At 44.2% G+C, this 20,556-nt stretch overlaps 1 protein-coding gene across 1 annotated transcript in view; it reads right to left on the bottom strand.

Moving 5' to 3' along the window:
- Nucleotides 1-3,710: 3,710 nt before the first annotated feature.
- LOC120986801 (phospholipase A2 inhibitor and Ly6/PLAUR domain-containing protein-like) overlaps nucleotides 3,711-20,556 on the bottom strand; it is a 50,229-nt gene continuing 33,383 nt past the window's right edge. Inside the window, exons 2-5 of the mRNA XM_040415503.1 lie at nucleotides 14,101-14,220; nucleotides 12,613-12,762; nucleotides 11,559-11,699; nucleotides 3,711-4,274 (exon numbers count right to left, since the gene is read on the bottom strand). Coding sequence (XP_040271437.1) covers nucleotides 4,081-4,274; nucleotides 11,559-11,699; nucleotides 12,613-12,762; nucleotides 14,101-14,220 — 605 coding nt within the window. The 3' untranslated portion in view covers nucleotides 3,711-4,080. The remainder of the gene's footprint in view (nucleotides 4,275-11,558; nucleotides 11,700-12,612; nucleotides 12,763-14,100; nucleotides 14,221-20,556) is intronic.

Genomic DNA, 20,556 nt, shown 5'->3' with positions numbered 1-20,556 from the left:
CAGTGACCGCCCCTTTAACCTTGACCACCCCTTTAACAGTGACTTTTTATACGGCGGCTGCCCTTTTAACAGTGACTCTCATAGTGGCCGCCCCTTTAGCAGTTACCGCCCCTTTAACAGTGGCTTCTATGGGGACCACCCCTTTAACAGTGACTTTCATGGTGGCTGCCCCTTTAACAGTGGCCGCCCCTTTAACAATGAATTTAACAGTGGCTGCCCCTTTAACAGTGACCGCCCCCTTAACAGTGACTTTCACAGTGGCCATCCCTTTAACAGTGACCGCCCCTTTAACAGTGACCTCTACGGTGCCCGCCCCTTTAACAGTGAACTCCACGGTGCCATCCGTTTAATAGTGGCCCCTGCCCTCCCATGCATGTAGCCGTGTAGTTGTGCCGTCATAGTTCATATGACTGAATATTTAAGGACCTGCGAACTGCTAAAACCTGTGATCAGTTGTTATGGCAACCTGAAGTAGGACCTGTGAGCTTCTATTGGCTGATAAGGGACATGTGAGCGTGTGTATGGCAGTTAGGATTTACGGAAGTGAAAGGCTGGCAGGCTTTTATTGGCTAATGCAGGTCATTTTTTGGGAATATCTCGGGAATAGTACGTCCTAGAGAGCTGAGACCCCTGCAAGATTTCTTTCCAGGTAGCAAGGGATGTGTATACCAAGTTTTGTTGAAATGGATGGTTGCGTTTTTGAGTTTTCGCGGAACTTACACACATACATACATACATCCTTTTTTATATATATTGATAAAGAACCTTTAATTGGGAAGGGTGAAGCTAAAGACCCAAAACCTAACAGAAACAATGTTGCAGTTCAAGACTGTGATAAACATGTATAGGGCTTCATTACATGTCAATGGGAATGACTAAGCAGTTTTATATCATAAATAACGTCTGACAGAGTTAAATCAGAAGGTAAACCAGACTGTCAAAAGGTCACTGTGTGTGGTTTTCTCTCTCCAAAGCTCAACTCTTCATAGTCTCTTATAAGAGTAGTTGAAAGTTACTAACTTCTCAGTTCACAGGCTTGAAATCCCCATAGTCTCTTAGTATGAACTGTCTGTGCATTAACACTTTCCACAATCCAGTGCAAATCCAGTGCAATAACTGCAAATTAACAGCATATAGCCTATAAAATACAATTCAACAGTATGAAACAGTACAAGTGCAAAAAAGGGCACTACATACATACAATGGTAAAGGATCCTATCACGGGCCTTATTGCTTTGGCACCAGACTGATTACTACTTTTGCAAAATGAACACACAATAACCACACTCAAAGCGTGCCTCCAATTATAAAGCAACCTTGTATAAATAAATAGTGCAGGTGAATATAAGAAACTTTGTAATATATCTTATTAAAGAAAAATGCTTCTATCTACTTTTATCAGGCTGCTTTGCGCTTTCCTGCTTTTGACACTGGAGTCTATGGAGGTGGGATGGGATATCAAGCACAACCACTCTGCAACTGAGATTTGTAAACTGTAAGAAGGCAGCAAGGTTCACCTGAGGATTGGTTATCAGTATAAAAAAAAAGTTAGAAAACCCCTTTAAATTGATTTACATGGTAACTGATTTACTTTGCAGATTCATCTAAATTTCAAGATCACTAACAATTATGTCACACTCTACATTTAACCTGGCGTAAAAATATACAAAAACACAATATACACACATAATCAGTAATTCATTTGGATAGAAAATCTTTATTATTCCAGAATTGGATTTGAATCTATTTTTGTGGTACCGCGATGGGATCAAATTGAACCCCATTTAACATTTAGTTATCAATTGTAATATGTTGCTCACCTACCAGTATACAGCAGGGTCATAGCTGGTAAAAAAAAGCATTATTGGCTTTTTGCCATAAATACTAAAATGTTATACCATCTAATGTCTGATAAAATTATCCATATAAAGTATAAATAGTAAGGTGCCCTTTAAGAGTTAATAAGATGTTCCCACTTAAGAAATTGACATTATATCCCTGATATGTCTCCATTTGCTAATCAGTGGGGATACAACTCCCAACAACTGCTCACATGTAGGGACCATCGTGCTATGTGGACTAACACAGGTCCTTCAGTTTTTGTATTGTATTAATTTTTGCACAGTGCCACTTCGGTCTACTGCAACTTGGATGAAACTATGTTGCAGCTCTCTATACAGCTCTTGGTAGTGGTCCCAAGGGAAAAGCAGAAGCAGAAGACTCACAATATACCATATACAGTGCCTTGCAAAAGCATTCACCCCCCCCCCCCCTTGACTTTTTTCATGTTTTTGGTGCCTCACAACCTGGAATTAACATGGATTGTTTGAGGATTTGCATCATGTAATTTACAGAACATGCCCACAACTTTAAATGTTTTTTTAATTTTTATTGTGAAGCAAACAACAAATAGGACAAAATAACAGAAAAAGTCAATGTACAAACCGGATTCCAAAAAAGTTGGGACACTAAACAAATCGTGAATAAAAACTGAATGCAATGATGTGGAGGTGCCAACTTCTAATATTTTATTCAGAATAGAACATAAATCACGGAACAAAAGTTTAAACTGAGAAAATGTACAATTTTAAGGGAAAAATATGTTGAATCAGATGTGAATCCGGTTTGTACATAACTATTCACCCCCCTAAAGTCAATACTTTGTAGAACCACCTTTTGCGGCAATCACAGCTCCAAGTCGCTTAGGAAAAGTCTCTATGAGCAGTTGCCACATCTTACCACTGGGATTTTTGCCCATTCCTCCTTGCAAAACTGCTCCAGCTCCTTCAGGTTGGATGTTTGCGCTTGTGAACAGCAATCTTTAAGTCTGACCACAGATTTTCTAGGATTGAGATCTGGGCTGTGACTCGGCCATTCCAACACATTTACATGTTTCCCCTTAAACCACTCAAGTGTTGCTTTAGCTGTGTGTTTGGGGTCATTGTCCTACTGGAAGGTGAACCTCCGTCCTAGCCTCAAAACACGCACAGAGTGGTACATGTTTTGCTCAAGAATATCCCTGTATTTAGCACCATCCATCTTTCCCTCAACTCTGACAAGTTTACCAGTCCTGGCTGCCGAAAAACATCCCCATAGCATGATGCTGCCACCACCACCATGTTTCACTGTGGGGAGGGTGTTCTTTGGGTGATGTAATGTGTTGGGTTTGCTCCAGACATAGCGTTTTCTTTGATGGCCAAAAAGTTAAATTTTTGTCTCATCAGACCAGAGCACCTTTCTCCATCCATTTTGGTCAGATTTGCTGTTGTGCCATGTTCTTTCCATTTGGTTATCATAGATTTGATGGTGCTCATGGCGATCATCAAAGATTTGGATATTTTTTTATAACCTAACCCTGACTTGTACTTCTCAACAACATTGTCGCTTACTTGTTTGGAGAGTTCCTTGGTCTTTATGGCAGTGTTTGGTTAGTGATGCCTCTTGCTTAGGTGTTGCAGCCTCTGGGGTTTTTAAAAAAAGGTGTGTATATGTAATGACAGATCATGTGACACTTAGATAGCACACAGGTGGACATCATTTCACTAATTATGTGACTTCTGAAGGTAATTGGTTGCACCGGAGCTTTTTATGGGCTTCCGAACAACGGGGGTGAATACATGCGCACATGCCAATTTTCTGCTTTCTATTTGTAAATCATAGTTTTATTTATATATTTTTCTCATTTCACTTCACAAACTTAGACTATTGTGTTCTGATCCATACATAAAATTCAGATTAACAAAACATTGAACTTAAGGCTGTAATGTAACAAAACACAAAAAAAGTCAAGGGGGGAGAATACTTTTGCAAGGCACTGGACATAATATACATATAACTAGAAGGTATTAGAAGATAGTAGCTTATATAGAGATGCAATAGCAATCATTTATATACAGTAATTATTATCAATTTGTAAGATTGAAACCTATTGGAACTTCAGCGTTCAAATCGAGATTGAATTCAAGTTTTGTAGTACAAGTGCAACCTTACATACATACATACAAGCCCCAAATATACAGTGGAAGAAATAGACATAGGTTTTATCATTGTGGTTACATTTGCACAACTAAGTTTCAAGGATTAACAGGAGGACTTCCAAATGAGCCCGAGGGAGATGATCGCCAGGAGCAGACTGGGTTGTACATGGACACCGCGGTTTGTACAAGTGTTTTCTAAAAGAATGGTCATCTCACCAAGGTGCCACACCTGGTGGGCAGGTTCACACATCTCTTTGGTGGAACAGCCACGTACGACTGTTGAGGTGGGAACCTTTCCTAGAAAATGATAGCACATGATTAACAGTGATAAAACCAATATATATGGATACTAATATTAAACTATATTGGAAAAACATGCAAAATATAACAAACAGAAATATACAAGAAAATTGGTAAGGTCTTGTTTAATGCAACATTGCTATGGGCAGAAAGTATAAAAATTAGCTCTCCTGGAAGAAAGAAAATGGACTCTCTGATGCCACCTGTTGGGGATAACTACCATGTAAGTCAACGTTGGACCTTTTAGCAGACCTTGGAACATGACTTGGGCTATAACTCAAACCAGAATTTTCTCTGTAAGGAAAAAATACAGATTCACAGACAACTGTTTCTGGATTTTTGCCCCTACTATTTTTGTTTATTGAAAGCTTAAGAATGTGAATTTCTTGACCCTGTGCAACAAATAAAATGTGTAGAATGTCACCCAAAAAGGTGCACTAGGATGCAGTCTATTGTAGCCCCTTTCCATAAGAGAAGGGCCCCCCATGGACAAATTCCCAACCCTCGGGACAGAAGGTTCCTGCAAGGGTTGGGGACTAGTGGTCATCAGCTGAAGCTGAATAGGGCCAGTCTTGTTCTGGCTTCTACTTGAGCTGCCTCCTCAGGGGTTGGCCAAGAGCCAAGTGAGACACCAAAGGGTTTGCAGGGGGTGTGAGGAACCAGATGGTCACAAGCTTCCCCCTCTAGTGATGAGCAGCATAGGCAATATTCGTTTTACGATATTTCACGAATTTTTGGCTTAATATTCGCCATACATTTTTAAATTCTAGAATTCGTGATCTCCAGTCATTATTTTCTTGATTGCGCAATACAGGCGTGGGTCACTTTTGCTAAATTTTTCAAGCTGCTAGAAGTTTTCTGAGACTGGAGAAAATGGTTGGCAGCAACTTTTGTGACTGTGAGGAAGAACTCCTGATCGGTGTAAATAATTTTACATTATAGCACTGTTTTTGATTACATTTCGCATGCATGGCAGAACAATAGCTTTATATGCAGATACAGTGCTCCAATATATTTGCAATTGCGCAACTCGGCACTAATGATGCGCATATTTTTTTGTGCAATACATGCAACCAGAGGCGGCTCTTCCATTAGGCCACTTAGGCCACTGCCTAAGGCCTCGCTCTGGTGGGGGCCTCGCTCAGGCTTCCACCCGCACCCAACACCGACGCAACCACAATTTTATTGGCTTACGGGTGGCCTGCAGACCAGTGCGCAGAGTGCTAAGTGGACTAATAAGATAACATAAGAGCCGTCGTGGCCAGGCCGCTCTGAACCCCTCTGCTCTCTGCCTCTTTAAGAGAGCAGTGGCTGCTGGGGTTTGGAGCGTGCCACCCCACAGGCACGTCTTCTCTGACTGAACGCAACTCCAGCCCCGCCCTCAGAGTGCAGCGCAGCCAGGGAGAAGGAGCCAGGGTCCTGCTTCACCTCACCTCACTCAGTGTCCGTGTCTGGCTGTCGCCGGCGCCCGAAGACAGCAAGTGGACTGTGGACTGGTGCCCGAAGAAGAAGCCCAAGGTCAGGTCATCTGACTCAGGTGTGTGTCCTGCTGGCCGCTGCGCCCCCCTTACCCTGGCTGGCCTGATGATAATAACTTACTGACTGGTGCCAGTAATGTGCCCATGGAGGAGGAAAAACGTGCAATTTGGGGGGGGGGGGGGGGAAGATGTGCCGCTGCCAGCCTGCCAGGCCCATGGAGGGGGAGAATTGTGCCATAGGGGGGTAAGATGTGCTGCTGCCCGGCCGATGGAGGGGGATAAATGTGAAATAGGGGGGGGGGGGAGTGCTGCCATGGAGGGGGGGGAGAAATGTGACACGAAGGGGGTGATGTAAAAAGGAGGGGGTGATGTGACATGAAGGGGGAGAAATGTGCCATGGGGGTGTAAGATGTGCTGCTGCCAGCCTACCAGGCCCATGCAGGGGGAGAAATGTGCTATGGGGGGGGTAAGATGTGCCGCTGCAAGTCTGCCAGGCCCATGGAGGGGGAGAAATGTGCCATGGGGGGGGTAAAATGTGCTGCTGCCAGCCTTCTAGGCCCATGGAGGGGGAGAAATGTGCCATGGGGGGGTAAGATGTGCCGCTGCCAGCCTGCCAGGCCCATGGAGGGGGAGAATTGTACCATAGGGGGGTAAGATGTGCTGCTGTCCGGCCGATGGAGGGGGAAAAATGTGAAATAGGGGGGGAGGAGTGCTGCCATGGAGGGGGGGGGGGAGAAATGTGACACAAAGGGGGTGATGTAAAAAGGAGGGGGTGATTTGACATGAAGGGGGAGAAATGTGCCATGGGGGGGTAAGATGTGCTGCTGCCAGCCTGCCAGGCCCATGCAGGGGGAGAAATGTGCCATGGGGGGGGGGGGGGGTAAGATGTGCCGCTGCAAGTCTGCCAGGCCCATGGAGGGGGAGATATGTGCCATTGGGGGGGTAAGATGTGCGCTGCCAGCCTGCCTGGCCCATTGAAGGGGAGAAATGTGCTATGGGGGGGTAAGATGTGCTGCTGCCAGGCCGATAGAGGGGGAGAAATGTGCCATGGGGGGGAGGAGTGCTGCCATGGAGGGGGGGGGGAGAAATGTGACTTGAAGGGGGTGATGTAAAAAGGAGGGGGTGATGTGACATGGAGGGGGAGAAATGTGACATGGATAGAGTTGGAGTAATGTGACATTAAGGCCAGGGGGCATCATTGGGGGACACTTTTTACTGGCACATTATTAGGTGGCACTATAGGGGCCTCTACTGAGGCCACAAAGAAGGGGTATGTTATATGGAGGGCTCTGTACAGTGGCATTTTAAACCGGGACACATTAAGGTGGGTACTATGGGGAAGGGGGTAGAGGAGTACTATGGGGTCATCTTTCTCATTAGGATAAAACACAACATCAGCTCGACCGAGCCCCCCAAAGGGCCTCATGTTCGAGTTTCGCCTAAGGCCTCACAAAGTCACAAAGTCTAAAGCCGCCTCTGCATGCAACTTCACATTTTATCAGGTCTGAGTAGATATTACTGATTGGTGACATCACAGCACTATGTCTGTAGCATGTATGTATGGACAGCAGAGAAACAGTAATTCCTATCACACTCCATAACACCCTGCACTGGAACCTATCAGCTACATTGTATCACTATCTAACCTAAACTGACTATCTCCCACTAACTATCTGTATTATATATATGAGCTATTTAACTATCTAATGTAATTGAATAAGGATCTAGACGACTCAGCAAAGCACAGAGCACAGCAATGACACTGCTGTCTCTCTCAGAACTGCAAAAAACAGCAGAAAATGGCTGCTGGAGAGTTTCCTATATAGTAAGGGGTAGGCAACTTTCCTATTCGTTGCTAGGGATGTTGCTAAGCTCAGACAAAGATATTGCAGCCTTCTCATTGGCCCACAAGCAAGAAGCAGTGAGGGTACTTCTAGAATACCCTAGTGAGGGTACTTCTAAAATCTAGAATATTCGCGATTACGAATATATAGCACTATATTCTATATTGTTGCAAATTCTCGAATTGCCGATATTCACGATAAAAATTTGCGATTAGAATATTCACGATCAACACTATTCCCCTCCTCCCCAACCTCAAAGGTTAGCCCATAAGGGTTCCACAACCCTGGAAGTCCTAGGGACAAACAAATGAGGAAAGTGAACACCCAGTCAACAGTCATTTTCACCTTAAGGACCAGGCCATCAGGTCTGAAGTCACTTTGTGAGGTTTACATAATAGAAACCACCCAAAAATGACCCTTCTAGAAACTACACCCCTCAAGGTATTCAAAACAGATTTTACAAACGTCGTTAACAATTTAGGTGTTCCACAAGAGTTATTGGCAAATGGAGATGAAATGTAAGAATTTAAATTTTTGGGCTAATTTTCCATTTTAATAAATTTTTTCCAGTAACAAAGCAAGGGTTAACAGCCAAACAAAACTCAATATTTATTGCCCAATTCTGTAGTTTGCAGAAACACCCCATATGTGTCCGTAAACTACTATACAGCCACATGGTAGGGCGTAGAGGGAAAGGTGCGCTGTGTGGTTTTTAGAAGGCAGATTTTGCTGGACTGGTTAATTTACACCATGTCCCATTTGAAGCCCCCCTGATGAACCCCTAGAGTAGAAACTCCATAAAAGTGACCCCATCTAAGAAACTACACCCCTCAAGGTATTCGAAACTGATTTTACAAATGTCGTTAACCCTTTAGGTGTTCCACAAGAGTTTTTGGTAAATGGAGATGAAATTTAAGAATTTGCTAAAAATTGAAAATTTGCCCAAAAAATGTTTTGGCACAGTTTTTATTTCATTTTTTTGACCGTGTTCATCTGAGGGGTTAGGTCATGGGGTATTTTAATAAAGTAGATTCTTATGGACGCGGCGATACCTAATATGTCTACTTTTTATTTATTTATTAAGGTTTTACACTATATTATCCTTTTATAAACAAAAAAAACTTTTTAGTATCTCCATAGTCTACGAGTCAGTTTTTTTTTTGTTTTTAGGCGATTATCTTAGGTAGGGGCTCATTTTTTGCGGGATGAGAGGACGGTTTTATTGGCACTATTTTAGGGGGCATATGACTTTTTGATCGCTTTCTATTACACTATTTGTGATGTAAGGTGACAAAAAAATACCTTTTTATTTTTTTACCGTGTTCATCTAAGGGGTTATGTCATGGGGTATTTTTATAGAGCAGATTCTTACGGACGCGGCGTAGTTTTACAAAATATATATATTTTTTGTTGTTTTAGTGTCTCAAGTCTGAGAACCATTTTATTTTTTTGTCAGTGGCTAAATTGGGGAAGGGGAATATAATTTTAGTACTCCATGGAAGTGTGGTACTCCCTGAAGCAACCATTAATGCAGAGGCCCGGATGATTGGGGCACGTGTCACACTGAGTAGTGGTGTCCTTCCGTATCCCCTTCCTGTGACACACTCTGCACCTTTTTTTGGGTCCGTCCCTTCTTTCCAGTATGGGGGACCACACCTGGAAAGTGTTGGCCAGGGACGATCCAGGCGCCTCCAGTTCCCGAGGTACTCCGGCCTGCTCTTTCCCGGTCCGAAAAGATCAGGTCCTTGAGGACTGCCTCATAGAACTGAAGGAATTTCCCTGTGTTGCCAGCGCTCCGGGACAGCACAAAAGAGTTGTACAAGGCAACCTGTACCAAGTAGACCGCAACTTTTTTGTACCATGCCCGGGTTTTGCGCATGGCATTATATGGCTTGAGGACTTGATCAGAGAGATCAACTCCTCCCATATACCGATTGTAGTCGACGATACAATCTGGCTTGAGGACCGTTGCCGCGGTACCTCGCACAGGGACAGGAGTGAGGCCGTTACTGTGAATTGTGGACAGTACAATGACATCCCTCTTGTCCTTATATCTCACCAGCAACAGGTTTCCACTGGAGGGGGTGGGTAGGGAGGCCGCGTTGATTTTTCCTCACGGTCGCACAAGTGGACGTGGATTTGGCGGCGAGGGACTGGAACAAGGGGATACTAGTATAAAAGTTATTCACGTACAGGTGGTAACCCTTATCTAGCAGTGGGTGCATAAGGTCCCACACAAGTTTCTCGCTAACACCCAGAGTGGGGGGACATTCTGGGGGTTGATTACGGGAATCTTGCCCCTCGTACAGGTACATAGGCCTGCACAAATTTGACCCCAAATTGATTGATGACCGGCCTGATTTTGTACAGGCGGTCATAGGCAGGATCACCTTGGGGGGGACATGCTGCATTATCTGCATAATGCAGGCATTTCCAGATTGCCTCAAACCGGGAGCGTGTCATGGCCATACTATAAAGTGTGGTCTGCTAGAGGACATCCCCACTCCAGTAATGCCTGACACTAGGTTTTTTGACTAGGCCCATGTGCAGCACGAGGCCCCAAAACTTTCTCATCTCGGCTGCACTGACCGGAGTCCAGCCACCGGCCCTAGCCAAAAAGAAGCCCGGGTGTTGAGAATCGAACTGTTGGGCGTACAGGTTTGTTTGCTCCACCATCAGATTTACAAAGTGGTCACTGAAAAAAAGAATAAAGTAGTCATATTCAGTGAAGCCTACTGTGGAAATCTGGATTCCTGGTTGGCCTACAAAATCAGGAATCGCGGGCTCAAAATGCTCTGGGGTACACCATGCAAGTTCACCGGTGGGGGATCTGGTGGACTTAACTGGTGGGCCGGAAAACTAGTACGAGCCCCAGAGCTGCTCGTACTAGTGTGGGCCACAGGGTCCCTAGCATGGCAATCCCCTTGCTCCGCCTTGGGGGCTCATCATCACTAGATGATGATGAGGACGCGGATGACCAAAGGAAAGTGGGGTCATCCTCGTCCTCACTGGGGCTCTCGGACTCGGAGGCAAGCTGGGCGTATGCCTCCTCGGCCGAGAACATCCGGCGGGCCATAGGGGAGTGTGTGTGTGTATGTGCGTGCGTGTTAACCTTTATTTGGTGTGCGTGTGTGTGGGGGCACGGGTGTTCACGGACTTACCCTAAACCTAACAGACAAAAAAAAATAGTTAAAAAAAGACCAAAAAAATTTGAAAAAAAATAACTAAAAAATTCTAACTTGCTGATCAACCGTCCGAAGATGGCTGGATGCTAAGAGTGCCGGCCACAGTCAGCGTACGCAGAAAAAAATAAAGTAATCCTTGCGCCCCAAAAAAAGTTGGGGTGGGGGGGCAGGGGGGCAAGCTGCAGCACCCCTGGGGGGGGGTCTAGGGTCATGTGTATTGAGATTTTAGCAGACCTTGGAACATGACTTTGCTATAAGACAAAACAGAACTTTTTTCACAGACAGTGTTTCTGGCTTTTTCCGCCTCATCAGTTCAGAACAGTGTACTGGTTAGGCTGGGTGAGATGCCATTGAAGTGGATCTTGGAAAATAAAGTTTCTATGCAGACTGGCTTAGGGAGATTTATAGGTCATGCAAAGCTCTCTGGGAAAAAGGTATGCAAATTATTTATCCTAGAAGAAGGAAAACTGTCTCTCTGTTGCCACTTATTGGGGATAACTGTCCTATAAGCCTCTACTCCAACTTCATAGTTTCCATAATGGACATGGTATAACTATCCAGTGGCACGAACAGAGATGGAAGTGTTTATAGCAGCAGATCTCATTGAGTCCAACAAGTGTTCCCTATAAACAGCTCCAATGATGCCAAATTTTTGAAAGAAAGCAGATCTGGTTCTGTATATATGTAGTCACATGATATATCACATGATCACAGCAGGATCGCAGAATTTGGTTTCTACCAAACACATGAATTAGATATTATACATTGTTTTACCTGTTCTAGTCGTGAGTTGATTTATGCACGTAGTCTCACTTCCTAAACAGTCGGTGAGCAGGTTGGTGTCACAGGACTTAGAATTTGGGGTAAAACATGTTTTACATGACAAGCCATTTTTTTCATTCGAGTCTGAAGGAACTACAAAGAAATATCAGTAAGTATAATCAATCAAGCAAGAGCAAAATACTGTATAAAATATGACAATCTGACACTAAAATCCACAATCTAACATTACCACCATTTAAAATGCCCCTTTAAAGGCTGCCGGCAGTCACATTCCTTCATGCATGGAATATAAGCTAAAGCAGCTCATCAAACATGAACAGGTGCTTTAAAGGGGTCGGAGCTTGTTTTTTTCTGATGCAAAGCTTCAAATCTCCTGCTTATAGAAAACATGATAAAATTGCCTGCAGCCACCACTAGAGGGAGCTGGCCGCAGACAAATTCATTATTGAGTTTAAATGGGTTGTGCAAAGTTTTCAAATCATCCCCGATCCACAGAATAGGGGATGACTAACTGATCAGATGGGGTACAATGGTTAGGATCCTCACTCTTCCTGGGAATGAGGTTTCAAGATCCCGAGAATGAGGTCCAGTTTTCCTGCGAGCTGCACATGTGCATTGTCACTCTATTAATTATCTATGTGACTGCCAGAGATAGTGGAGAACAGCACTCAGTTATTTTTGGTGGTCCCATGGAGAATGAGTGGAGCAGCAGGGCACATGCTTGGCTTGTCGCTCCATCTGGACCTCTGTACTCAGGATCAGAACTCCCGTTCTAGGTATCTTTAGGGGTCCACCTGGTTGGAACTCCACTGAACAGATATCCCCTCAAATACTCAATTGACTAGAATGTGAATACTCCATTATTGATAAATGTGCCCCTAGATCTTGGAATAAGAAGCTGTTTGGGAGCCCCCTAGGTGTGAAGAACTTTACACAACAACATGGACATTTGATGTAGAGTCGCTGCATTTTTGATGATCCCAAGATCGTATCCCTTAATGACTAGAAAATCATTAGTTAAATTTATACCACATGGAGAACTTACGGACAGGATTGGCAGGTGTACAATCATTGGTCTTGCAGCAGGTAGTCCCGGTCTTTATCCTACCATTGGGAAGGCTGATACTCCCAGTCTTCGAGCACAATTTGTTTGGTGCACATTGCCGGATATACATTTTGGCTATTTCCATTCCACCTAGAAATGAGGACATGTTTATTTAGTTTGGGCTTCCAAACCTCAGAAGCAATGGTGACCCTTTGAGTTAAGGGAGGTTCTAGTAAGGACAAGGATGGAGAAAGGAACATAAGATCGGTGGAATGGCGGAAGGCAAGTTAAGGATCAGGATTTTGGCGAAGGGGAAAGGTTGAGAGGGAAGGGTTGGAATAGATTAGAGATTTGGAAGTTCACAAGGTTTTTTATTTTCAGGGCCCCCTCAACAGTATTATGCAGTTAGATTATACTGTATACAGTGACACTATATACAGTGACATGAAATACAGTATGAACATGTAGGAATGGGAATGAGTGGCTGCCGGGCATGGTCTGAGAGAGCGATCTTGACTAGCCAAGAAGTCCTTTCCAGCATTCTTCCCTCCCTTGTTTTTTCTGGGCCCGCGCCCAGACTGCCTGCAGCTTCAGGTCATAGTGCGTGCATAACGTCCTGACGCTGTACGCAGTCAGGACAGTACAGTGTGGGACACGGAGAAGATAAAGCAGGGAGAGGTGAGTGCAAACAGCACATCACTCCCCTGCCTCCTGCAGACTAGTGAGCTCTTCCATAATGGAATCACTCACTAGTATTCACTTTATAAGACACACTGCGTCTTATAAAGTAAAAAATATGGTAATTGGCAGTGCAACCATTGTGACCCCTATAGCTATGCCGCTGCCTAGGAGCCCTTAGTGGCCACCATAAAACCATGTGTTTGTGGTCACAAAAGGGCTTAAGGAGTTTGCTGGGAGAACGGAAAATAGTTAAAGGGGTAATCCAACCTCTATAAGGACCCCCCAATGCCCAGGCCCCTTGTATACATTATACGTATCTGCTCCTCGACACCCACGTCTCTCCAGATCTCCCCGTCACTCGGATAAAAACATCCTGCAACAGGGGGAACAGTCAATAGCAGGCCACGATGGAGACAAGCCTCCCTAGCATCATGGGTGACACAGCGGCGGCCGTGCAGGGATCCAGAGCAAAGCAGGTGGTGGGGAGCAGGTAAGTATAATGTATATGAGGGGCCAGGCATTGGAGGGGTCATTATTGGGGTTGGATTATCCCTTTAAGCACACAAAAATTGTCTTTAGTATTAATTTTTAAGGATTTACAAATTTCAACAATGTAGCATTTTTAGAGCAGGTAGAGAGCAAGAAGAGAGGCCAACATGAGACGGGTTGAGGAAGATGGAGGATAAAAGGTGAGAGAGATAAGATATAAAAGAAGGAGATGAGAGGGAGGCGAGGATGTGGCTGGGAACATCTAATGGGCATGTGAGGGAAGGAGCAGAAGGATCCCCTGTAACGTTTTGTACCTACCCATTGATGTAAGGATGTAAGTGGAAATACAAGAATCATCTCCAGACGAGCAGACCTTCGATGTTCCATTACATATAGTGCCCTCCTGTGACATACATTCAATGCATGACAGAGAATAACCTGCAGGACAAAAATATTAATGAATATTGTGATGAATACCGTACCCCGACTGACGTCGGACGTCAACTACGTAGAGCCAGTGAGATATGATATGGTCACGGGTTACCAAGGCGTGACATTACACCCTCCTGGAGGAGCGGGTAAGGTCAGTCTTGGTACAGTTTTCACAGACTCCTCCTTTCCACAGGGGAATAGAGAGGCAACAAACTGAGAGAGCCTTTTCACTGCCCCAGGAAAGCAGCGCGTTCTCAGCCCGGGAAGACTGCCACCATTTTCTTGTTTTATCTAAGCCCGGTCAGCTAATGGGATTATATAGGGTAAGAAACCAACCCACGGTAGTGTATAACTAGGCCGAAACGCGGACGTAGGGATTCATGATCGAGATACAAGATAGCACAAGATTAAATTATATATTTAATCGCCTTAAGGGCTCACTAGAAATAACACTATACACACAAAGAATATATACAGTGGTCTGAGGTTACAAATACAGATGGCGTGGTACAAACAGGGTTAAGCAGAACAAAAGTCAGTTTACCAGGTATAGGAGTTCTTTGGGTGGAGAAGAGTTCTTAGCTGTGGTCACATGGGAAGCCGTGATATCAGCTGGTTGCAGGTCCCTCTAAACACATGGCACGATGTGACCTCCCTTCAGAGAAAGACACGCACGCTTGCTGGCACAAGCCTTTTAACCTGTAGCAGGCCCCTCCCCTCCCGGCCTCTGGGAGGGGTCCACCATCCCTCTTCTGGGCTGGCAGCAAATGACCCACAAAACATTTTAGGGTTCATAGCTCCAGACCAGAAGGTCACAGGGAGATGGTTCTGGGACCAATGGACCCGCATGGGTTCCAACTACAAGTAGAGTCCAAACCTAGTACCGTTATGTGGTTTCTGTGGGGAGATATGTATATCCCCCCTCCCTGGCATCCCATGACTGACAGTAAATATGAATCCATATTCCTCACAAATATCCATTATGAATTTTTCAAAAACATCTCAGAAAAAAAAAGAAAACATTGCAATTAGAGGAAAATAACGGCACATTATAAAACAAGCAAAACACTGTAGGACACATTATAACCATAGTTCATGACCAGAAACATTTTGCTTCTTTGTTAAATTCTGATAACCTGTTGGCCATACATTATATTGCAATGTGTTTCCTAAGATGTCCAGCCTCATATATATACATATACACTCACCTAAAGAATTATTAGGAACACCTGTTCTATTTCTCATTAATGCAATTATCTAGTCAACCAATCACATGGCAGTTGCTTCAATGCATTTAGGGGGGTGGTCCTGGTCAAGACAATCTCCTGAACTCCAAACTGAATGTCAGAATGGGAAAGAAAGGTGATTTAAGCCATTTTGAGCGTGGCATGGTTGTTGGTGCCAGACGGGCCGGTCTGAGTATTTCACAATCTGCCTCAGTTACTGGGATTTTCACGCACAACCATTTCTAGGGTTTACAAAGGATGGTGTGAAAAGGGAAAAACATCCAGTATACGGCAGTCCTGTGGGCAAAAATGCCTTGTGGATGCTAGAGGTCAGAGGAGAATGGGCCGACTGATTCAAGCTGATAGAAGAGCAACGTTGACTGAAATAACCACTCGTTACAACCGAGGTATGCAGCAAAGCATTTGTGAAGCCACAACACGCACAACCTTGAGGCGGATGGGCTACAACAGCAGAAGACCCCACCGGGTACCACTCATCTCCACTACAAATAGGAAAAAGAGGCTACAATTTGCACGAGCTCACCAAAATTGGACTGTTGAAGACTGGAAAAATGTTGCCTGGTCTGATGAGTCTCGATTTCTGTTGAGACATTCAAATAGTAGAGTCCGAATTTGGCGTAAACAGAATGAGAACATGTATCCATCCTCTGATGGCTACTTCCATCACAAAGCTCGAATAATTTCAAATTGGTTTCCTGAACATGACAATGAGTTCACTGTACTAAAATGGCCCCCACAGTCACCAGATCTCAACCCAATAGAGCATCTTTGGGATGTGGTGGAACGGGAGCTTCGTGCCCTTGATGTGCATCCCTCAAATCTCCATCAACTACAAGATGCTATCCTATCAATATGGGCCAACATTTCTAAAGAATGCTATCAGCACCTTGTTGAATCAATGCCACGTAGAATTAAGGCAGTTCTGAAGGCAAAAGGGGGTCCAACACTGTATTAGTATGGTGTTCCTAATAATTCTTTAGGTGAGTGTATGTATATATATATATATATATATATATATCCATAAAAGGGGTTGTGGTTATGTCTTTCGGTAAAGTGGTGGAAGAAGGGCATCACTCTCGGACATCAACACAGCTTGTTTGACATCAAATCCTTGTCTGTGAGCCAGTTAAAGGACATTTTAGCCAGAAACTTTTTGAATTTCATGGGCTGGATTTTATTTGGACTGAGAGATAGGATTGACATTGGGACCTGATAAGCTAAGTCCTAGACTTATGAGGAGGTAAGTTCTAGACTTGACAGTGGTGAATCAATGAATGTCGTATATCTGGACTTCTCCAAAACATTTGACACTGTACCACATAAAAGGTTAGTATATAAAATGAGAATGCTCGGACTGGGAGAAAACGTCTGTATGTGGGTAAGTAACTGGCTGAGGGATAGAAAACAGAGGGTGGTTATTAGTGGTACACACTCAGATTGGGTCACTGTCACTAGTGCGGTACCTCAGGGGTCAGGATTGGGCCCTATTCTTTTCAATATATTTATTAATGATCTTGTAGAAGGCTTGCACAGTAAAATAAAATTTTTCACAGATGACACTAAACTGTGTAAAGTAATTAACACTGAAGAGGACAGTATACTACTACAGAGGGATCTGGATAGATTGCAGGCTTGGGCAGAGAAATGTCAGATGAGGTTTAACACTGACAAATGTAAAGTTATGCACATGGGAAGGAATAATGCAAGTCACCCGTACATACTAAATGGTAAAACACTCGGTAACACTGACATGGAAAAGGATTTAGGAATTTTAATAAACAGCAAACTAAGCTGCAAAAACCAGTGTCAGGCAGCTGCTGCCAAGGCCAATAAGATAGTGGATGCCCTTAAAGAGGCATAGATGCCCATTATGAGAACATAGTCCTACCACTTTACAAATCACTAGTCAGACCACACATGGAGGACTGTGTACAGTTCTGGGCTCCTGTGAACAAGGCAGACATAGCAGAGCTGGAGAGGGTCCAGAAGAGGGAAACTAAAGTAATAACTGGAATGGGGCAAATACAGTACCCTGAAAGATTATCAACATTAGGGTTATTCACTTTAGAAAAAAGACGACTGAGGGGAGATCTAATTACTATGTATAAATATATCAGGGGTCAGTACAGAGATCTCTCCCATCATCTATTTATCCCCAGGACTGTGACTGTGACGAGGGGACATCCTCTGCGTCTGGAGGAAAGAAGGTTTGTACACAAACATAGAAGAGGATTCTTTACGGTAAGAGCAGTGAGACTATGGAACTCTCTGCCTGAGGAGGTGGTGATGGTGAGTACAATAAAGGAATTCAAGAGGGGCCTGGATGTATTTCTGGAGTGTAATAATATTACAGGCTATAGCTACTAGAGAGGGGTCGTTGATCCAGGGAGTTATCTGATTGCCTAAATGGAGTCGGGAAGGAATTTTTTCCCCCTTAAGTGGGGAAAATTGGCTTCTACCTCACAGGTTATTTTTTGCCTTCCTCTGGATCAACTTGCAGGATAACAGGCCGAACTGGATGGACAAATGTCTTTTTTCAGCCTTAGGGTCCAGTCACACGTCCGCAACGTGTTTTGCGGATCCACGAATCATTGCCGGCACTAATAGAATATATGCCTATTCTTGTCCGCAATTGCGGACAAAAATAGGACATGTTCTATTTTTTTCGGGAACGGAATTACGGGTCTGCAATTCCGTGTCCGGGCAGCACATCGTGCTGCCCCATAGAAATGATTGGGTCCCCAATTCCGTTCCGCAAAATGCGGAACGAAATTGCGGACGTGTGAATGGACCCTTATATACTATGTTACCTCCCAGTCCACATCCTCCCACTACGGATATTCCCCATACCCTGAGGGATCCCAGGTGTAGGGTTCTGGGATCATTAATGGGCAATAAAAGTAATCCCAGACTATCAGTATGGGGGAAAAGATGCCTGGAGAGCTGATGTAAAGCCTGATCTCCCCTGACGTGAACAGGACGTTGTAGGTGAGAGAGGGGTCATCCGTTGTATTAGTTAGAGCCCAGGCGGGCAGGTGTTCATTTTTGTTTTATGCTTTGTTGTGCTGGTGCTAGAACCTCACCCAGTAACACTATAACTGGGATGATAACTTGTATTGCTGAACTGACCAAATAAAGTACCGTTTGGACTTTGTAACCTGTTGCTTCCTTGAAAAATCTGTCATTGCCAACCCCACTGGCTGTGCAGATCCCTACATTTGGTGGAGGATTTGGGCAACAAGTTGCTAAGGGCAACGGCATGACAGTTTTTTGGTAACCCTTATTTCATGGGTGGAAGCTGCTGTGGTTTTGCAAGGCCCATCGAATACAATGGAGGAAACAATGAAGCTGTTTTTGCAGGCCAATCTGGAGGATAAAAAAGAGACATGCAGAAGCTACTGATTCCTACAGGGCATTCCAGTTTTTAGTTTGTATTTAATAGAAAAACATACAATTTTCTAATATGCATGTATTTAAAATTCTACATACGTACCTTTCTCATATTAGGCAGTTGACCCCTATGTGCAGTAGAATGATATAGCCCATGTATCAGTCCTGTGTAATATACCCATGGCCTAACTGAAACATGACATTAGTCATGTGACACCCTACACATCATACAATCCCTGTCATTCAGTAAGCAACAGTGTTACATGACATATTTTATATGGAGGGCCGGACACACAGGACACACCCATGTGAAAAGTATATAGGAGAAGTAGCGGAATCATGATTTTTCTTGTGGTTATTACAGTAACTACATCACTGTGTGTATTCGTATGACTGCTTGTCTGCTAGTGATTTACAATGGCTGCCTGTCTCTAGGTGGTGTTGCCATGTTGTTAACAAAGTTTAATGTTAAAAAAACACACAGAGATCTGCCTCTACACAGACACTGACAGGCATGATGAGGTGCTCCTGAAGGTAGTAATACTCTATATACTATGTATGTTCTGTTTCCCAGTAACAAGTATTCACCTGTTGGTTACCTGAGAAGTTAACGGAAAGCCAGGTCACATGATACTTCTGAGGGTCATATGACTGACACCATGTTTAGGCCTATCCAGCTCTCCTCTAGATGAATTTCACGGGACCAAAATGGGCCGCAGGATTTATTTGTTCTTTAGGGAGAGGCTGCTACGTAGGTGGATATACACAACTCACAAAAAGTGAAATTCCAGGGTGAACCTAAAATGCACTCTAACCTTTACAGGTGAACTTAATGTGACCTTCTCTAAACTTTGCACATGTCCAACTGTTCAGTGTTTAAGTACATTTTGCACAACTTGCTGTTCTCTAACAAGAAGCTTAATGGCAAAATTCACAACAGGTGTTTGATCCATGAATCGCCCAATACATTTCCTGGTTCAATTAGAATTGGTATTTAAACAGTCCTCCTCATCATGCTGTTCACATTTTGACATCATGAGACCAAGACGACGCCTAACAATTGATCAACAGTTCCTCGCCATTGTGAGGCTTCAAGCAGGATGTTCTCAGATGGAAGTGGCCACTGAGCTTAGAGTGTCCCAGAGTCAGAGACACAGAGAGACTGGAAGAGTCACAGAAAGGCGAAGAAGTGGATGTCCTTTGGCCACATCTCACACTGATGACCGTTTCATTGTGAACAATGACCTGTGGAACAGGATGATGAATGCCACACAACTCCAGGCACATTTAAGGGAGGTGAGAGGCACCCAAGTGTCATGTCAGAACATTCAAAACCATTTACGTCAGCGTGGTCTGTGTGCTAGACGACCTGCAAGGGTACCTGATCAAACCACCGGGCACAGGCGTCATCGTCTTACATGGGCCAGGGAGCATCTAAGCTGGAGAAGGGACCAGTGGGCCTCAGTGTTGTTCACTAATGAAAGTCGATTCACGCTGAGCAGAAATGATGTCCGCCAACGATGTTGGCGACGTCAAGGACAGCTCTATGCATCAGCCACTGTTTGCCTTTGGTGGTGGTGGTGTTACAGGGTGGGCAGGTGTGTCTAGTCAATACAGAACTGCCCTACACTTTGTGAATGGTCCAGTGACAAGCCCATACTACTTGAATAACAGCATTAATCCAGTCATTGTGCCTCTACATGAA

Source organism: Bufo bufo, chromosome 1, assembly GCF_905171765.1.
Source record: "Bufo bufo chromosome 1, aBufBuf1.1, whole genome shotgun sequence".
In the NCBI taxonomy this organism is placed as follows: Eukaryota; Metazoa; Chordata; class Amphibia; order Anura; family Bufonidae; genus Bufo; species Bufo bufo.
Note: the sequence above shows the minus strand (reverse complement) of the source record. Positions and strands in the feature narration are given on the sequence as shown.